The following is a 21087-nucleotide window of genomic DNA, read 5'->3' as shown; positions in this document are numbered from 1 at the left end:
ATGTTGTATGTTGAAAGAGGTCAAAGTGTAGTATGTGGAAAACAATCATTAAAAAGTAATAGTATCGCATGTCGAAAAAAGTGAAAAAGTCATGGTATATATAGTATGTCAACAAAGTTATAAAAAAGTCATAGTTTAGTATATCGAAAAAAATCATAGTATGGTATGTGGAAAAAGTGTTAAAAACAATTGCAGTATAGTATTACAAAAAAAGTCATAGTATAGTATAACGAAAAAAGTGATACAAAAAAATAGTAGTAGGCATATAGTATTTTGAAAAAAGTCATACAAATTCTTATATATCAAAAAAGTCAAGGCGTAGTATGTTGAAAAGAATCATGGTATGTCAAAAAAGTTGTAAAACATCAAAGCATAGTATGTGGACAAGATTAATTAAAAAAGTCATAGGATAGTATGTTGTAAAACGTCAAAGCATAGTATGTGGAAAAGATTTATTAAAAAAGTCATGGTATAGAATGTCTTAAAAAAGTCACAATAGTACAGTAGGTCTGAAAAAGTCAAAGTATAGTATGTCAAAAAAAGTCATAGTGTGTAGTATATTGAAAAAGTTCAAAGCGTAGTATGTCGAAAAAAATCATTAAAAAGGGATAGTATAGTATGCCGAAAAAAGTTATAGTATAGTTAGTATGTCAAAAAAGTGATAAAGAAAGTCATAGTAGAGTCTGTTGAAAAACGTGACAATATACTATGTCAAAAAGTTTAAAAAAACATAGTTTAGAGTACCTACAAAGTAAAATAAAAAAGGTCATAGTATAGTACGTTGAAAACAAAGTGATATAAAAGTCATAGTATAGCATGTAGGACAAGTGATGTAAAGTTTTGGTATAGTATGTTGAAAAAAATGATAAAAAGTCATAGCATAGTACGTCGAAAAGAATCATGAAAAAGTAATATAGTATGTTGAAAAAAGTGATAAAAAAGTCATAGTATAGTATGTTAAAAAAGGGACAAAGAAAAATATTGTCAAAAAACTGATGAAAAGTCATAGTGTAGTATGTCGACAAAATAAAAAAAAAAGTTGTAGTATAGTATGTAAAAAAAAGTTGTAGTATAGTATGTAAAAAAAAGTTGTAGTATAGTGACAAAAAAAAAAGTCATAGTATGCAGTAGTATGTTGAAAAAGTGATAAGAAGTCATGGTATGGTACGGAAAAAAAAAGTGATAAAAAAAGTCACATTGTAGCATGTCTAAAAAAGTGATAAAATGTCATATTAAAGTGTGTCAAAAAGAATCATGAAAAAGTCCGGTAAGTATGTCAAAAATTCATAAAAAGTCGTAGTATAGCATGTCAAAAAAGTTATGAAAAGTCATAGTATATTATGTTGAAAAGAATCTTTAGAAAGTAATAGCATAGTATATTGAAAAAAGTTATCAAGAAAGTCATAGTATAGTATGTTGAAAAGAATCATGAAAAAGTCATAGTATAGTATGTAAAAAAAAGTGATAAATAAGTCATAGTATAGCATGTCAAAAGAAAGTCATTGTATAGTATGTCGGAAAAATTCATAGTATAGCATGCCGAAAAAGTTATAAAAAGGCAAAGTACTGTATGTTGAAAAAAAGTCACAATATAGTATGTTGAAAGAAATTCAGAAAAAAGTCATGGTGGAAAAAAGTCAAAGCGTAATATTTTGAAAATAATCTTGAAAAAGTCATAGAATAGTATATCTAAAAATAGTAACAAATTCAGTGTAGTACGTCAAAAAAGGTAAAAGCGTAATATGTGGAAAATAACGTTAAAAAAGTATACATAGTAATATAGTACGTCAAAGAGAAATATGAAAAAGGCATAATATAGTATGTGTAAAAAAGTGATAAAGTTATAGTATAGAATGTCATAAAAAGACACAGTATAGTATGTCAAAAAGAGTGATAAAAAGTCATAGTTTAGTATATCTTAACAAGTCAGAGTATAGAATGCCTAAAATAGACATTAAAAAGTCATAGCATAGTATGACGAAAAGCGTCATGAAAAATTCATAGTACATTATGTCAAAAAAAGTTATAAAACAACATAGAATAGCATTTATTATACGTCATACTGAAGTATGGGGAACGTCAAAGCGTATTATGAGGAAAATAATTATTAAAAAGTAATTGTATAGTATGTCAAAGTAAAAACATTATAGTATAGTATGTATAAAAAGTGATTTAAAAGAGTATAGTATGTTGCAAAAAGTAATACAAATTGTATAGTATAGCACTTAAAAAGTCATAGTATTGTATACCTAAAATAGTCATTAAAAAGTCACAGTATAGCATGTCAAGAAAAAAAGTCATAGTATAGTATGTCGAAAAGAATCCTGAAAAAGTCAAAGAATAGTCATCAAAAAAGTGATAAAAAAGCATAGCATAGTAAAAAAAGTGATAAAAACGTAGGGTTATAGTATGTTGAAAAAAGTAAGAATACATTATGTCAAAAAGTTAAAAAGACGTCACAGAATAGTATGCCTACAAAGTCAAAAAAGTTGTAATACAGTATGTCAAAAATATGATAAAAAAGTCATAGTATAGCATGTAGAAAAAGTCATAGTATATTATGTAAAAAAGTAATGAAAAAGTCATAGTATAGTATGTCAAACAAAGTGATAAAAAGTAATAGAAAAGTATTAAATATGTTGTACTGTAGTATGTTGAAAAACGTCAAAGCGTAATATGTGGAAAATAATTATTAAAAAGTCATAGTATAGTACGTCGGTAAATGTGATAAAAGAAAATCCAAATATAGCATGTAAAAAAAAGAATTAATAAAAAGTCATAGTATACTATGTCAAAAAAGAGCATGTCAGAAAAGTGATAAAAAGTCATAGCTTAGTTAATTTGAAAAAAGTCATAGTATATTATGTGGAAAAAGGGAGAAAAAAATGTTGCAGTCTAGTATGTCAGTCACAGTATAGTATCTAAAAAAAAGTCATAAAAATGTATGTTAAAAAAAAAAGTGGTAGATTGAAAAAAGTCATCAAAAAGTTGTATATTATATATAAAGTAGTCTAGTTCACCGTAATAAAGTAATAAAAAGTCATCATATAGTATGTCAACATACTATGTCGAAAAGAATCTTTAAAAAGTCACATGTCAAAAAAGCGATAAAAAAGTCATAGTATAGCATGTTGAAAAAAGTGTCATGTATTTGTTGAAAAAAAGTAATACAAAAGTGATAATATAGTATGTCAAAAAAAGTCATATTTATAAAAAGTCATAAAAAGTCATTGTGGGGCATTTTGAAAAAAGCCACAGTATAGTAAGTTGAAAAAAAGTCATAAAAATTAATGTCAAAAAAGTCATTAAAAATTAATAGAATGGTACACAGAAAAAAATCATAAAAAGTATAGTACAGTAATATAGTAGTATTGTATAGTATTTTGAAAAAAGGTGATAAAAAAGTCAAAGCATAGTATGTCAAAGAGAATCATGAAAAAGTTGTAGAATAGCATGTGGAAAGAGGGAAACAAAAATTGCAGCATAGTGTGTCAAAAAAGTCACAGTATAGTATCTAAAAAAAAGTCATAAAAATGTATGTAAAAAAAGAGTAGTATATTGAAAAAAATCATCAAAAAGTCATAGTATGGTATATCAAAAAGAATGATGACAATGTCATAGTATAGTACGTTGAAAAAAGCCATAAAAATTCATGTTGAAATAAAGTCATAAAAAGTCATAATATAGCATATTAAAATAAATATGTCATGTAGATGTTGAAAAAACTAATAAAAAGTGATAATATAGTTTGTCTAAAAAAGTCATGTTGAAAAAAGCCACAGTAAAGTAAGTTGAAAAAAGCCATAAAAATGAATGTCAAAGAAAGTCATTAAAAATTCATAGAATGGTACAGAGAGAAAAAAAAATTGTAAAAAGTATGGTACAGTAGTATAGTAGTTTGAAAAAATTGATAAAAAAGTAAAAGCATAGTATGTCAAAAAGAATCATAAAAAAGTTGTAGAACAGTATGTTGAAAAAGTCATAACAAAGTCATAGTAGAGTATGTCAAAAAGAATGATGAGAATGTCATAGTAAAGTATGTCGAAAAAAAGTAATAAAAACTTCATAGTATGGCATGTAGAAAAAAGTCATAAAAATTCACGTTGAAGAAAAAGTCATAAAAAGTCAAAGTATAGTATGTTGTAAAAAGTAATAAGATAATATTTCAAAAAATGCCATAAAAAGTTCTCATATAGTATGTCCAAAAAAAGTCATAAAAAGTCATAGTATACTATGTCGAAAAGAATCTTTAAAAAGTCACTGGTCGAAAAAGTGATAAAAAAAGTCAAAGTATAGCATGTTGAAAAAAGTCAAAAAAATTCATGTTAAAAAAAAGTCATAAAAAGTCAAAGATAGTATGTTGTAAAAAGTCAGTATATAATATTTCAAAAAAGTCATAAAAAAGTCATCATATAGTATGTTGAAGAAATCACAGTAAAGTATGCTAAAAAAAGTAATTAAAAGTCATCATAAAGTATGTAAAAAAAAAGTCATAAAAAGTAATCATCTAGTATGTCGAAAAAAAGTAATTAAAAAATCATAGTATACTAGGTCGAAAAGAATCTTTAAAAAGTCATAGTATAGCATGTTAAAAAAGTGATAAATGTGTCAGTATATGTTGAAAAAAGTGATAAAAAAGTGATAATATAGTATGTCAAAAAAAGTCATTGTGGGGTATGTGGAAAAAAGCCACAGTGTAGTAAGTTGACAAAAAGCCATAAAAATTCATGTTGAAAAAAGTCATTTAAAATTCATAGAATGGTACACAGAAAAAAAAAAATCATAAAAAGTATAGTACAGTAGTATAGTATAGTAGTCTGAAAAAAATGATAAAAAAGTCAAAGCATAGCATGTCGAAAAAAGTCAAAAAAATTCATGTTGAAAAAAAAGTGATGAAAAGTCAAAGTATAGTATGTTGTAAAAAGTCATAATATAATATGTCGAAAAAAGTCATAAAAAGTCATAGTATCGTTCTATATGTTGAAGAAATCACAGTAAAGTATGCCGAAAAACCTCATTAAAAAGTAATAAAAAGGTAATGTATAGTATGTCCAAAAGATTTCATAAGAAATGATAGTATAGTATTTCAAAAAAAAATTCAAAGCATAGTAGTCAACTAAACTTCATAAAGAAAGTTGTAGCATAGTTTGTCAACCAAAGTCATAACAAGGTCATAGTAAGTTATGTCGTCGAGTAAGTCATGAACAGACCCGCCCAGACAGGGACTCAAACCTGGTTCCTGGTCTGCACCCCACCCGACTGGTCGTCTTTTGGAGATGTTGCTAACTGAGGCACTGTTCCACCTCTATAGCATAGTATGTCTAGAAAGGCCATTAAAAAGTCATACTATTGTATGTTGAGTACAGAATGTTAAAAAAAAAAAACATAGTATAGTGTATGGAAAATATGATTCATAATTGTCTATGTGAATTGGGGGGGGGGGGCTCATGATCTCAGTGTGTCTAAAATCCTGTCTCCTTCTCTGCAACAGTGTTATAATAACCAAAGACAACTATACAATGAGAAAAATTGGTTAAAAAAATAGGTGCCCTGCTTTTGGGCTGCAAGATATGAGGAAAATATGCAATAACTTTGTTGAATATCGCGAAAATGATATTACTTGCAATAAATAAACAGATATTAAAGTGTACTCAGTTCTGCGTTTCTGCTGCTTTCAGCATTCTGCTAAAATACAACAAATTGCTTGTTGAATTTAAAACAAATAAAAGGTAATCATTTCCAACTTTCTTTTATTGAACAAGTGGATTATTGAATTAAATATAAAAGGCACCACTAAAAAAGGATTGATACATTATCGTTACATTATTAAATGCAGTGTTCTGCTGAAATTTTTATTCAACTGACACCGAAAATCTCCGAGTGTCTTTCAAGATATGTCACATGCTTTTGTGCTGTGTTCATGCGCCAGTTAATAGTGCGGCCCTACCCCTGCTTTATGCTTTTGATTTGACAGCTGATCCTACCTTTGCAACCCTCTTCTCTTTGGTCTTCCTGAAGTAGAGAGCAGAAAGTCCCAGCTCGGAGGCAGCAATCCACTGCAGGATCACCCTCAGCTCCGAGTCCACACACTCTGGCTCAAGGTCGCAGTTTACCACCACCAGCGCCCTGAGGTTGCTACTGCTGCCTGCCGTCTTCGCTGAACTGCTCTCTGAAAAAACAAAAGTGACAAGAATGCACTAATGTTTTGATAACACACCTTGAATGTTTACTAGGTTCTCTACACCATCAAAGCCCTGTATGAATTCTGACATTTCATTCTGTTCTATACTTGCTTGGACATCAAAAGTGCCAAAGCTTTACATGTGATCATACAGCACGTTCAGCTTCTTAAAAGAGAAATACCCTGGGCTCAGTTTTCCTTCCATATAATCTTTGCTGGAGTGTAAGTCATCAAACAAAGATGAACTTTGTGTTGAGACACTTCTGGAACTATGGACCCTTTTCAATTATTGATGACCATCTTTAACTCAAAGAGGAGAATTGCCTTTGCTCAAGCTCATCCCTTTGAGGGATTAATCCCAGACCCAGTTTAGTGTACTTCCAGTCACTCAAGAGCTCTCGGTTAGTCGCCAGACGTTAAAGCTGACCAAGAAGGAGAAAAATTAGGACATTTATAACATTGAGAGGAAATGAGAATCCATCATTGCACTTACCAAAGACATTTTCCTTTGTTCCTGTTAGATGTCCTTTCTCTGTCTCCTTACTGTGGGAAAAAAAAATTCCAATTGAAATAATACACTGTATCCCTTTAAGGAATAGTTCAACACTTTAGAAGCGTATTCACTTTCTTGCCGAGGGTTAGATGAGAAAATATACCACTCTTATGTCTGTACGTTAATTATAAAATTACCGCCATCAGCTGGTCAGCTTAGCATAGAGACTGGACTATGCAACAACTAGCCGGTCCCTTTTCTAAAAGAAACAAAATCGGCCTGCCAGCACCTCTAAAGCTCACTAACTGTTTGTTTAATCTGTACCAAAAAAAAAAGAAATGTAAAAAGGTCACATTGTGGGTTTACAGGAGTTATATGTCAGACTGTTTCAGCTAATTTACAGCAAAAAACAACTGATCATGTTTACCCAAAATGTCTAATGCTATTTATTATTAAGAAATGCAGCAGACTGGAGAGGCCTTCATTATGATCTTTGCAAGAATGACACAGGAATATGCAATTAGCTATAATCTGTCATGTGCTTGAGTATTAGTCTAGCAGCCTGTCACATGTACAGGACACCTGATTGCTGTGCTCTAGGTGAGAAAATTAGAAAAAGCAATATAATTCCTATAGCTGTTCTGTCTTATCAAAAAGAGAGACACATTAATGAGAAATACTTCAGCAACGGCCTGTGACAGTTACCTGATTACTGTGCTCTGAGTGAGCACATCAGAAAAAGCATCCAGGTCTGCCAGGCCTAGACTGGATGCGCTGCTGGTTCCATTCCTGTTAACCAATTTAAAAACAACAGATAGGAGCATTCGCATGTTATCTCAAGACATGAGACATGACCACCTTCTTGTGAAGAGAACAATAACCAGGCACTATGATGCAAGTCATGTTGGTCATTAGTGAGTGATCAACATTTACAGTAAATAGCAGCTGCAGCAGTATCGGAGTCTCTAGGTGGGAGAGCTGGGAATCTTTGTTCAACAGCAAGCCTGTCTGTATATGAAGATGAGATTTGGAGGTACAGTAGTTTAGGCAGGTAGGGTGGACAGGCAGGGCTGGCAGCCATGCCCTTGTGTCAAACAACATGGAACGGGAATGAGGTGAAGTTAAAGTAAGCAGGTAGATGGAAAGGTTAGAAGGTACAGCGAGTGTTATGGTGGTGCAGACGACTACTACTGCAGTTAACTACGCAAAAAGCAAGTATCTTAAATCACTGCCACACTGAATAGCTTCATCTGTTCGCTCTAATCCACACATCAGTGTATTTAGAATTAAATGCATTTAAAAATGCAGTTAAGAATGCTTACTTTGGTGTTTGTAATATAATTTGATAAATAATCACAAAGATATACATTGCTTTTAAGGTAGAGTTAGCTTTTATTCAACTAGCAAGTACATAGCAGTGACTCAAAGTTGGAAAAATTTGTGTAGTTGGCTAAAACAAATGGGAATTTGATGAAGCAGAGTATGGTGAGGCAAGTGTTCTAATCTAAAGTCTTTTGATGTGAGGTCACTGCCCCGTACCACTGCAGCCTACTGCTGCAAGCAGTTGTGTGTGCGGTGCGGGCCGGGTCTAACCCTGTATGTGAGCTATGGAGAGGACTTTGTGAAGTGAGCGCTCTGCCATACATTGCCTTAGCAGGTGTGGATATTGTAGCAGCAGGGAGTAAGTTGGCATTGGCACAGGACAGCACAAGTGTCAGTAGCAATGGGCCAATGAGAGGGGGGTGAGGGTGGGAGCAGCACTGTTTGTAGCGGTATCAAGGAGCAACGGTTACTGACCCCTCACTCAGCTGGATAAAACTACTGGTCTCCTCGTGGGGGTCATCCTCGGGGGTTATATGGGACCAGCTCCCCATGCTCTCTTCACTGCTAGCACTCATTGAACGCTTGTCGCTCTTCACTACTGCAGCCACCGCCACAGCTGGCCTTTCCCTCTCACTGCTGGGGAGAGCAAACCGCAAGATGGTGGGAATGACCATCGAATCGTTTTGCACAATGTCTGCTGCAATGTGTAGTTACTTTTTTCCCCAATGTGGTTCCAATGTTCCTCTGTTCATTATGTATAACCCGAAGTTTTCTAAAAGGCATTTTAAGGTTTGAAGGCAGTATTGGGAAAGTTTTGGCTGTAATAATTATAGAAACAGTACAGTAACTTTATACAAATGACAAGCCTTTGGAACCTCTAATACCAATGCACCACCTAAAAATAAAGCTAATTAATTTCAATATCTTTACACATCAGCACACTGCACTCCCCAGCGGCACTGTTGGATTTCAGTGTTTCTCAGGAAACTGATTAAATTAAGTCATAATCAGATGATTGAGGGCTGCCATCCTCAACAATTCCTGAGGGAAATCAGGATTTATTGACTAGGTGAGTGATTGCGTTCCACTCTTACATAGGGGACAAACAGATGCACCCCACTTGTTCCTGGATTACATGAAGTCTTGTGACTCTCCAGAGGCCTGGGAGCCTTTCAGCTGGTTTCTTATCATTTACTATTGAACAAGTCTTATTTTGAGGATCCGAATGTCTTTAAAATACTCAAACGGATTCCCTACATATCGATATTAAATTTTCACTTTCCTCTATATACCTATCATGCATATTAGTAGCTCTTTCCACTGGTACATTTTCAGCCGGTTCAATTGACTCCAGACTGAGACACAGCATGACCTGCTCCAGTCGTCATTACCCCCAGAAAATGCACTAAAATGTCTTCTGAGAGAATACAAGCTCTCCTGCCTCCTCTGAGGCAGTTTTTAAAACTATACTGAATTTCGTCTTTGATTTTTTTCTCTTTTGAATAAAACATGTAAGACTGTCTAATATGTAATAATCAGAAGGACTACATACCCTTATTAAAATTAACTGACTTCATATAAAAAAGATTCTTCCAACTGCTGCCAAATAACTTCTCCCAACTAAGCATTAACCTAATGTAACCAAAATTCCTTGCTATTTGAGTTGTGTCAATGTAATCTAAATACATATTAAGTGTCTTGTGGTTTTAGTGGGTTAGCCAAATATAAGTGCAGCTTGTACCGATCAAGGTGTGTCAAACAGCCCCATAGTGGATAAAAGATGAAGCCACTAAAAGCTTCCTGCACACACAGTTCATCACACAGATGGTGTGAGTTACAGTCTAACCAAAGGTTTATCAAACCTCACACACTGCTAAAATAGATACATTTTCACAGTGAAAGTACCGACAATCTGTGTACCTGACACTCTTTGATCAGAAAATCTCTAAAAATCATTTAAACATTTGTAGAGCCTGGACTTCATTTGTTTAGTGCTAATTTTCTCAGACAGCTTTTAATGTTTACCTTAAAAAAACATATGAGTCTTTATTTCTGTCTGTTTTAAGACAGATTCTTGTCTACTTTTCTACTTATCTACAGTATGATGATGATTCTGGTGCTAGGCTGTACAAAAAAGTTCTGCCTGTATGGAGGCCTCTGACTCTCACACAGAAGGACAGTGAGCACTGCACTACCTGCTGCCGTTGGCCGTAGCTCTCTCCGTACGCTTGCTAGTTGACATGTCTGGGGGTGTTTCCCGAGGTCCTCCTCCTGTCCTTTCAGGGTTTAAAATAGTCTCTTCGTCCCTCTGATCTCCCTCAATGTGAATCAGTGGCACATCTCTGGGGCCCCTCATGCGGGGTGAGCTGCTATGACTCGTCCCAGACACTACTGCAGTAACAGTATGCTCCTGGTTGGACCTTCTCCGACTACAACTTAGATGAGATTGTTTGAAACCCCTCCTTCTTTCACCAACAGGCTTGTGCGGCTGTGAGGGCATCCCAGGTGTACCTCCAGCTACATCTTGCTGGCCCCCCAGTGCTGACCTGCCTATATCTACAATGTCAGCTGCCAGGCGATTGGCAAACTGCTGCACATGGGGCTGGGAGTCTTCTGCAGCCTCCAGCTCAATACTGTCCTCTGGATCAGTAATAATCTTGTTCTTTCTCATCAAGGACTCAATGGAGCTTGACCAGGTCTCATGAATCAGCATATCAGTAATATGGTCAGTCTTACCCCTTTGATAGAGGCAGGAATCCGACTTACACAGTCCTGCGGCTGACACTGAGTTGGTGGGGAAGATATTTAGTGTGTCTCCATGCACATTGCGGGTGAATCCATCAAAAGAGTTTGCTTTAATGGGTGAGTTGACAGTCAGTCGTGAGTCTGAGGAGCGCCGGTCTGGGACAGAGGACTGTCTTATACAGAAGGGTGTTCTATGGGAAGGAGGGAAGAGGCTGTTACTCCACTCCTTAGTCTTGGCGATGCCATACTCTCGGTTCTCCTTGTCCATGTCCCGAAGCATAAACCTGTAGAACTCCTCTGTGATGCTCTCTGTGCTAGACTGTTTGGACAGGCAGGATGAGGTCCTGACATTAAGGTGACCATTTTTCTTTGATGCAGCCTGTTGTACAGCTGCAGACAGAATGCTGCTGGCATTTTTCCCTGCGTAGTAGTCCAGCAGAAGGTCAAAGCCCCTTCCCTCAGTCTCCATCTGGTTTACCATGAACCGTGAGAACTCATCTGTGATGCTCTCACAGCTGGACTGCTTAGAGATTGAGCTACCACGGCTCAAGTTCTGACCTAACCGACTGCCAAGGCCCAGGGTGTTGAGTGTGCCTGAGGGGTCTGAGTCTTCTTCTGGAATGCTCTCATAACTAGATGCCTTCCCACGGCTCCACCTCTCACACTGCAACCTACTGCGCGACTGGCCTGTTTTAGAGGTATCCACCACATTGAGCTCAGGGCAGTTCATAATCCTGGCCGTGACTTCAGAGGCAAAGAGAGCAAATGGGTCCTGCGGTTCATCTAGGTTTACCGATTCGTCCACCACCCTGTTCACCAGTCTCTCCATAAGCTCTGGTTGCTCCTCTGTCTTCCTCTTGATTTCACTAAGACGTGGTGCCCGATGTTTCTTGGAGGCAGCATTGCTGCTCTGAGCCTCTTTCCTTCTGAGCACAGTGCAGCAAGCAGGGATCAAGTAGGCTTCTGGCCCTTCGGTAGACATCCCTTTTAGGGCACAGAACCAGGGTTGTTTCCCAGTGTTGTTTTCCAGACAGATGGCTGCCAGTTCTGTGGCCATAGACACCACTGTAGCAGCCAAATCATCAGCATAGCAAGTGATAGGTGTCCTGGACTCCGAATCCATTCTCCAAGAGAGCAGAGAACTGCAAGAGTTGAAAGACGACTGGGGTGTGAGGGAGGCCTGTCTGCTGTCGCTGCCTGTCACAAGACGCCCCCTCCTGTCTGTGTTATGAATCTGAATTTCACTCAAAGGTTCTCTGATGGCACCACTGACCTGTTGGATCTGCTGGTGGTCAAAGAAATCCTTAGCTGGCAAATAGGTGGATTTAGACTGACTTTGTCTGCATGATGACTGGTGCTGGTCTTTGCTGTGTGCTGTAGAGGAAGAGCCAATGAGATCAGTTTCCTCAAGCACATATTTCTCCTTCAGTCCAGGAACCATGGGAAGCTTATCTGTGCAGTCTGGTATGCCGCAGTGGTTCTCACAATTAGTGGACTGGCCATGGGCAATGAAGCACTGTGATTGACCCAATGGATCCCTACTTTCCTTTGTGGTTGCAGGTTCCCTAGCACAGGTATCACCCTCTTGCATCTCAAATGACCGTTGGTCACATTTAGAGATGTGAGTAATTTTCTTCTGTGTCATACGAAGTATATCAAACAGCAAATTATTGACACTCTCTTGGAGAAAACCCTGAAGGCCTGGTACATCTTTTCCAGTACCCTCCAGTTCTTTTAGCTTTTTTGCTTTCTCTAAAGCATGTTTGAATAGGCTGTCTGCCACCTCATTTATCAAGTCATCCATCTCTCTTTCATCCATGTAGGATTGTTTTGGACAAGTTATGCCATCTACTATCTTGTTATGAGTGGCCTCCAGCAGGTGGGCTACACTCCTGTAGCCTTGCGGCTGAGTCAGCACTTCAGCTGCTTCCCTGTGTAGGACCTCAGCAATGTTGGCACAAAACGCTTCGACGCTGGTACCCTGTGCCACACTGCAGTGCAGTGTGATGGCTGCAGAGGCTTCTGCAGCAGACATTAGACCACGGGATGCCGTGTAGACTTCAGTGGAATCTTCTTCGGAATCGCCACACTCCCCAGACTCCTCTGTTAGCTCTACAGCTGCTACAGCACCAGCTACCTGAGCCATGCCACACATGGCTGAGGAGAAGGAGTAGTCACCTCTCTCCGCTGGTTCCTGCAGCTCCTCCACAAAATCTTCCTCTGAGGTTGAATTCATGGCAAGCTGTTCTGTCAGCTGTGGGTTGGTGATGGTACCAATGACACTGGCAGCACAGGCCAAAGCCACTTCCACATTTTTTGATTGGTGTCCTACATTATGTTGGGGGATGTGAGCCTGTGTCCCATTCTCTGGCATCTCTCTAGCTTCGGCAGTGTTATCCTTGTCAAGCACATGAGATACCTGGGTCTCTGGCCATTCTGCAGTCCCATCAGAACTGTCTGGGCTCTGAACTATAACAATCTTGGGGAGTTCAAAAGAGCAAATGTGCTTTTGGGAAGGCTCTTTGGTCTTTGATGGACCAGTGGCATTGGAAGGACTAGAGAGGGACACGCTGACAGCAGCCTCAGAGACAAAGGAGGTTTCATCTTGGGAGAGCCGTATGAAGGCATCTTGCAGTACTGACTCGGCCAGATTGGTGGCGTAGTGACCAGCTGATTCCTTAGTATGGAGACTTGCTCGCCGATGCCCTTCCCTTTTCAACTCAGCCTCCTCCCTGTTCTGATGATGGGCCAGCTGTCCCCCATGACATGCAAGTCTAGTGCAGGGTTTCTGTGCAACCTCAACCAAGCTCTCTGCCAGGTCACCACTCTCTGGTTCTGTAAAGAGACAGGATGAAACAGAGAAAGACAAGAAATTAAACATGTCCACATTGATTAAAGAGGAGCTCCACCAGTTTTTCAAAGTGTCACAGTAAGAGTACAACATTACCCTGTTTAACCCTTCAGAGAATAACAAATATTGATTGACAGCCGGGGCCCCTATCGCATTTTTATTACTTGCGACAATCCCAGCAGTCCTACGTGCACTCTGAGAGCCACTGACCAAGCAGGAGTGACAAGAATGGGTCAAATTCCTTTCCTTGCTTCCGATTTGAAGACGAGACGTGTGTGACTCGAACATCTCACATTTACCAAATAAACATCCAGCAAAAGACGTGCAAAACATTTCTGACCGTCCTGCCAACCTGTGTACATGTTAACATCAATGTACGCTGTAACTAATTTTCACTATAAAGTCGCCGAAAGCTGCTGCTCTTTCAATGCTGTCGGCTTTGCAGCGGGCGGGGCTTTTAATCCTCAAAAATTAATACTTAGTAAATAATGTCAACATCACTCTAAAATCGGGAGCATCTAAAGGGTGACAGTGAGAGCAGCAGAGGGGAAATTTCCTTTAGAAAAAGCATTCCTTCTTGTGCATTACAGGTGATGTAACTACGACTGACGCACGCACACACACAAAATCTCACTCAGTGGACGCAGGCAAAAAATGCAGATGAGACGTACAGCATGACCTAAATTGAGGACAACTATGCTCGTTATTGTAAGTGCAAAGATAAGTTAAAGTCCGATGAGTACTTTATCAAGCCGTATGAATGTGTGTCCCAGCCCAGGATAGGAAATTAACAATGTAAAGATCAACAAGCCACTGACAGTGACAGATATGTTCATATTTGATTCATTCAATAAATTATTATTTTTTTGTCTTAAATCCACCAGCAATTTTCATATTATACCCACATTTGCAGCGTCCTAAGCCTTTTTGGTAAGGTTCCTAGAAAATCTCAGCCAAGAGTAATTAATTAAAAGTAATTGTTATTATTCTCCCCAGAACAAGTTTCTTTTTTCTTTTTAAATAACTATGCTAAAAACATAGCAACTATTTTTCGCAACTTTCGCTGTCTTCTGCAACTTCATGGCAACAAACCTTTATCGCAATATTTTTACAAAAGCTCCAGCCAAATCAGGCATTTTGGGCTGCAACAATCTCAAAAAAAAGACTGCAAAATCCTGGAGGGACTGCCCTTGTGTGTTCTTTCATGTGTTATGGCTCGTTATGCCACTGGATACAGTCATGCCTCAACACTATCGTAAACATAAGAGTTGTAACAAACTGAACAAACTACATGATGTGGATAATGGTGGTTCCACATGATGGACATGAGTCTGTTCTTCAAAAAATTTTAAATCTTTATTCAGGATTACAATTATATATATATTTTTCAGGTCTTTCTTTATTCTCAGTTGCTCAAGGAAAACCCCATCACATCACAAAATGTCTTGGGTAAGCCACTTCACTGAGCCCCTTCTAAATTTTTTCTCTGGAGGTAAGGCTCACCATTTCTGAAACAATCATCTTCGCTATCATCACCAAGGTGTTCTGAGGCCGTCAGAAAGTCTTCTTCTATGGACGAGATGGAGCGATTAGTGTCGTCATCGATCCTCTGTCTGGCTGTTCGGCCCTGCTGAAGCTGTCGCTCCTTTCCCCACTGCAGACCAATCAGGAACTTGTTGATCTCAAAGATGATGCAAGGTTGGGTGGAGTGCCTCTGCCCTGAACACTGAACCAGACACACACCTGTATTTCTCTGCTGCTGCTGTCCGCCCTGAATGGAACATGCACAAATTCCTGTTATGCACTGCACACAAAGGAATACACAAGTTAGTGGTGGTTACACGTTTGGTTAGCTCTAAGCCACAGCTTTACCTGGCTCTTAAAGGAGGCCAAAGTGGGACGCTCCCTTATTGTTGGAGGAAGTGTGTTCCATAACGCACTGCCTTTAATAGAGAGTGCATTATGGCTGAAGGAGGTTTTTCTGAAAGGAACCTCACAGTCCCCGTTTACAACGGCTCTTGTGATCCGAGTGTGTCTATATTTAATAAACCCCAGCAGTGGAGCTGGCGCCAGGCCATGAAGTACTTTATAAATTAAGCACAAAGAGGAAAATTTACAATAACCATTTCTCTAAGATATTGCAATGATGATAAGAGAAAGGTTTTTTATCCAGAGTCTTAAGCGCCTTCTTGTACAGAAGCTCAACGTTTTAGGGTAGCAGTACCCGACATAGACCAGCTAGTGATGCAATAGTTCACAGATGCAAAAGTACAGTTGTTGTAGGAAAACAGGAAACATTGCATTCAAAGATTATTACCAACAAAAGCAGATAGGGATATACGTCAGCAACAATAGGTTGTGTTTTATTTTTTATTTGTGTCTGTTTAAAGTTTCAAAGTATTCTAAAATGGCATCCACTGTTGTTGGTTTTCTGTCCACCGTGGTTCCATGTTAAAGAGGATGAGATGTTTTTAATAGAATGAATTTGGGAGAATTACCCAAAAAAATAAATTATGTTCCTTCAGTGGATTTTTCCTAGCACAAAAGGTTCAAATCTAATCAAACAAAATTGCAGGACAAGGCTTGCACTCTCTGCCTCGCACTACCGGCCAGTTAATTCAAAGAAAAATACTTGAAAGGATTTGAAGACATCCCTTCAAACTCACCTGAGACGGGGAGAGTGGCTGTGTTTGGCAAGCGTCTGAGGCTTCTAGACCACCGAGTAGTAGGATCTCATTTTCTTTCGGCTGGTGGACAGTCAACAATTCAACAAGCTTTGGCAGGTCTGGAGACACCGATGCCAATTTCTGCAGGAGACACACCGAGATGCAGAGACAATGCTAGATGAACAAAAGAAGCTTTTCTTCAAGCAACTTAAAAACTGGATATAATGCATTCTCTTTGGTTCCAACTCAGAGACACACAGTTACACAATTCTTACTTTGAGAATTTGCAATGCTTATTGAAGCTTCTTTTTGCAAAAGGCTGCAAAATCTGCATATTATCTAAACAAATCAACCCTCTAATTATGGCTAATGATTTTGATTCCATGGCAACTGAGCTATTGACTAAATCTGAAATACAGAGAACAGGGTTTCTGGAAGATAATAAGTGGGCAGTAAAGAAAAGGGGATAACGCATGAGGGACGAGAGGAGGGAAAGAATGTGGGATGAGGATTCTGCTAACCTTAATGCTTTTGTCATCACGATAGTCCGTTTTCTGAGGGTCCAGATTTACAAAACAGATCTGAAAGAGACAAAAAGAAGAACGACAACACTTTAGAGTGACATTGGGAATGGAAAGATTATACCACAGAAGCTGAGCAGGAGCAGGGTAAAAAGTGTCCCAGATGCTGTTAGAGTGCTGTAAAGGGAAAGTTACTGCATTGCTTTTCCCACTGCACAAAATCTACAAACCAAGACAGAATGTTAGCTTTTGTCTAAGTCGATCAACTACAACAGCTCAGCCTGGTCCTACCAGACTCTCGTACATTATAGTGGATTAGAAAGTTTGGCCATTGACAAGTGTTAACTTCCTTGAAGGTACTCGGCGGGTGTTGATTGGATCTGCCCCGAGACACTCTGGATCTGACATAACCAATCGCTAACATTTGGTCGTGACGTCGGCTTAGCATCGACAGCGTACACCTTAAGGCTTTTTAAGGTTCTGCGGAGACTCCACGCAGAGCTTGTTTCACAGGCCTTTCTTAGCAGACTTTCTTGTTTCTCAGGGGATGCTTGCAGCACACCATCAGCAGTGATTTTCTTCCCATCTCTGTACCTCTTTTTCTGCTATTCTCTTCCTACGTCTTCCCTCTTTTACCATGCTTTTGTCACATCCTCTCCCTCTGCCTCCTCCTCTTGCTGTCTCACCCACCTTCGCCTCTGGCTGCACGTTTAATGGTGTGTGATGAAGTCCTCATGTCAGTGCTGGGAGTCTGAGACTGTCTTCTGGCTGCTGTTTGATTCTACAGCACACAGTCTCTGATGTAAGATAGCAGAGCCAAGTTAGTTCTGTGTGGCTAAATGGATCAAGCATGACACCAATGGGGGGGGTTTAAGTTCCCACCTGGCCATTCATAGTACAATACTAGGTTTTTGGGATTCTGTGATATATTTGAGTCCTGAAGACATACATTTTTTTATATGTCATCATTATCAAAACTAATGTGAGTCACTGAGGCAGTATATCTTGACAATGCAAAACACGCACAGGTGGGATACTGCTGTATATCCGCTATATATAGTTTAAAATAATTGCATTGTGACACACATTGCTGTTTGAAATTATTTCCCTTGAACTAAGCTTGGTGTGCTTGATTCATCGGGCTATGCTTCTAAACAGCCTCAGCACATGCAAAACAGCAAACATTTTCCATGACTTTCATCTTTTTTCATGTATCTGTTTATTTCAATGGGATTTATTCCCATAAAGTCATGGCAAGGTAGAGAAGCCACAATAGACTCAGAATCAATGTCATGTTTATTCTACAGTATTTCTTCTTTAAATCATGTCATTTTGTCTGTCTGTTCTCTCACTGCAGATTCAAAAGTGAAGCAAAAAATCTGCTGCAATAAATAGGTCCATATGCTCATAAGTTGATATTTCAAATAAGGCTATGGTTGTTCTACACTTTGTATTTTCTCTTTCCTTTAGAAGACAGCCTGGGCTTGCTTTACCATAGTAAAATCTAAGATTAGGAAGGAACAATGCCAGAGAACAACAACAACTGTCTGCAAAGCCAGATCTAATGTCCTTCAGCTGAAACAGTAATGCAGCACATTCAGAACAGGCCAATTTCCCCTTCACCTCCAATCTGATATCCTCCAGTCAAACACAATGTACAATTATACAAACTATTGGGTCTAATGTGCTGAAAATTGCTGCTTGAATGTCAAGTTAGTAAAGTATAAAAAATGTCAGCTGACAATGACTGATTATTTGAAGACAGGTGTTTCCTGTCTCACACTGATAAAACCAAATGTTTTTTTCTGTCCTTTGCCTTTCATGAACTGCATGTGTCACCTATAATATGCGTCACCTATTTATCTGGAGGACTGCTCCATTTTAATTTTTCCTAAAAAAAAAAACAGCACTGGGGAGTACAAACAGTTTGACCCTTGTTTGATAAAAAAAAAAAATTCTGTATGTGCTATTGTTTGTGTTGCTGATAACAAGAATTATGTTTTTTTATTTTATTTTTGCTCCGTATATATAAGCTTTATCAAAATGGTACTGTGCTATGAAGAAATAGTCACTCTATGGCTTTTCCTCTACACTATAAGGCATGAACATGCACAAGCCTGCAGAGTTCTAATTCGGTATCTAACTACATTTTCCATTTCTATCCATAGCACCACATATAAAAAAAGAGTTTTGGTGCCCTTGCTCAGGAGCAACTCAGCAGTATTCACGCGTACTGATATTGGCAATCCTCTTGGAAAAGCGGCAAATACACATTACCCTGCCTGACAACACATCTCCTGCAGATAACACACAGTTTGAGGAAAAGCGAGGCGAGTAATCCAGGATTTTGACCTTGAAAAGGGTTGAAGCAATTTAACCCCATCAGATGGTGAAAGCTGAGGGGCAGTTGTTCTAAATTTGGGAAGAAGACAACCGTCTAGTCATCAGTGTGTCCATGTGTGAGACAAGCCCACGGACATGTTCTGATTCTGTTGTGATTTTTCACAGACATACCAGACGATGCACGGTTGTGCTTCTGCCTGTCTCTGAAAGACTGACCATGTAAACAACAGTTTAGGAAATAAAGAGCCAGAGAGGGTGAAAGTAATGGTAGGAGGTGTGGATACAATGATATCATAGACATCTACCCTACACTCAAGGGCTTAATAGTGCAGATGAGACAGATCAGAGAGACAGCCAGTCATTACACTGTTAGGAGGACACGTAGTATTGACTAATTCATCACTGATTGTTTGGCCACATAGGGGCAGTAGAAACAAGCTGTTATCTGTTAGTTCATGTTAGATCATGTTTAAGCAAAATGTCTGCAAGCTAACACAAAGGGCATCTTTACTTGTTCTACAGGGAAGAAAACATGGAGGTCACTTATTGTCTTAGTGTTTTTGTTCACTGCACAAAAAGGAGGTTTATTTACTGCTGTCCTTTCCATGTTTTATGTCTAATTAAACTTAAAAAGATTATTCTTGCCATTGGAAATAGTAGTTTGAAAAAAAATCCACCCCTAACTCACTTTTCCCTATCCAAGCCATATTACACAGTTTTCACCAACAGATGTAGTTTGCTCAATTGTCATGAAGATGGATGGAGGATCATAGGTGTCACTCCTCTATTTTGAGATGCACAACGAATGTGTGTGTGTGTGTGTGTGTGTGTGTGTGTGTGTGTGTGTGTGTGTGTGTGTGTGTGTGCGCGCGTGTGCGTGTGTAGTAGAAAGACAAATCTGCCAGTTTTGTACATCGAAGGCCAAATAGGATTTTATGCATAAATAGGTTGGGACAATTGAACCCTTATTTGTGTTTCTGTATTGTTAGAGTCTCAAACACACACACACACACACACACACACACACACAGCAAATATTTAGCCATAGTTTCAATACAATACTATGTGCACAGACGTGGTCACTACAGAAAACCATTACAACCATTTCAGTCTCCTTAATTCATCAAAGCTTCATTCCTCCTCAGCAGCACACCCTCTCTGCTCACTACTCACATCCTCCCACACACAGCTGCTGCTCTTGGTCCTTCTATCTCCCTTTTTTTCCTTTAACCGTGGCTCTTTTCTTGCTCTTTTTCATGACTTGAAACTTTTTTTATACTGCTTGTTAGTCCTATATGATACAGTTGTTTTGTGTGTGGTCTTTCTTCCAAAAAGTAATAATAAAATATGGCTACTTGAAAGAATTAAGCAACCAATTTTAAGTAATCTATCCCCTGTGAAGCTCCACTGATGTTTCATGAAATATGTCCCTAATGCTGTTAAAACAGTACAGCTTTATTCACACTTTGAGGTCACAAAAACATAAACATAGCTATTGTAACATGTTTTGACTTTCTCAGAGGCTGGCAACTTTTGCTTTAATCCATTTTAATTATAATATAATTAAAAGCATAAAAGGAAATAACATATGATGAAATCACACGGTACACATTAAAATTGTCCATGCTTTTTTTCCTCTGACTGAGCTGCTTCCTTTGAATAAAGATGTGAACAGTGTGTAATTGAACAACGACTTTCTACTGCTGACAGAAACAGGATATGTGCAGTATTATGAGTGGTGTGAAACACACACACACACACGCACGCACGCACGCACGCAAGCACGCACGCTCAGCTTCCAGCCCCGGGGTAAAGAGAACATCAAGAAGCCGATGCTGCTCTAGTTCGTCTCACAACAAGATTATTATCAATATGTTGGAAAATGTTAAAATTGGGAGTTTATAGTCTCTGGGGGGTGCATACATTCCCCTGTGGGACAACACATGTATCCAGTCACCATAGGA

At 38.3% G+C, this 21087-nt stretch overlaps 1 protein-coding gene across 3 annotated transcripts in view; it reads right to left on the bottom strand.

Moving 5' to 3' along the window:
- sphkap (SPHK1 interactor, AKAP domain containing) overlaps positions 1 to 21087 on the bottom strand; it is a 108896-nt gene that overhangs the window by 1703 nt on the left and 86106 nt on the right. For 2 of the 3 annotated variants that reach the window (XM_034867856.1, XM_034867853.1), the window contains 8 exons: positions 16781 to 16840; positions 16260 to 16400; positions 15097 to 15364; positions 10193 to 13577; positions 8472 to 8633; positions 7380 to 7463; positions 6675 to 6724; positions 5985 to 6169 (listed from right to left, as the gene is read on the bottom strand). In XM_034867856.1, coding sequence (XP_034723747.1) covers positions 5985 to 6169; positions 6675 to 6724; positions 7380 to 7463; positions 8472 to 8633; positions 10193 to 13577; positions 15097 to 15364; positions 16260 to 16400; positions 16781 to 16840 — 4335 coding nt within the window. The remainder of the gene's footprint in view (positions 1 to 5984; positions 6170 to 6674; positions 6725 to 7379; positions 7464 to 8471; positions 8634 to 10192; positions 13578 to 15096; positions 15365 to 16259; positions 16401 to 16780; positions 16841 to 21087) is intronic. The other variant, XM_034867855.1, reaches the window with a different exon arrangement.

The sequence above is a fragment of the Etheostoma cragini genome, chromosome 3 (assembly GCF_013103735.1).
Source record: "Etheostoma cragini isolate CJK2018 chromosome 3, CSU_Ecrag_1.0, whole genome shotgun sequence".
Lineage (NCBI taxonomy): Eukaryota > Metazoa > Chordata > Actinopteri > Perciformes > Percidae > Etheostoma > Etheostoma cragini.
Note: the sequence above shows the minus strand (reverse complement) of the source record. Positions and strands in the feature narration are given on the sequence as shown.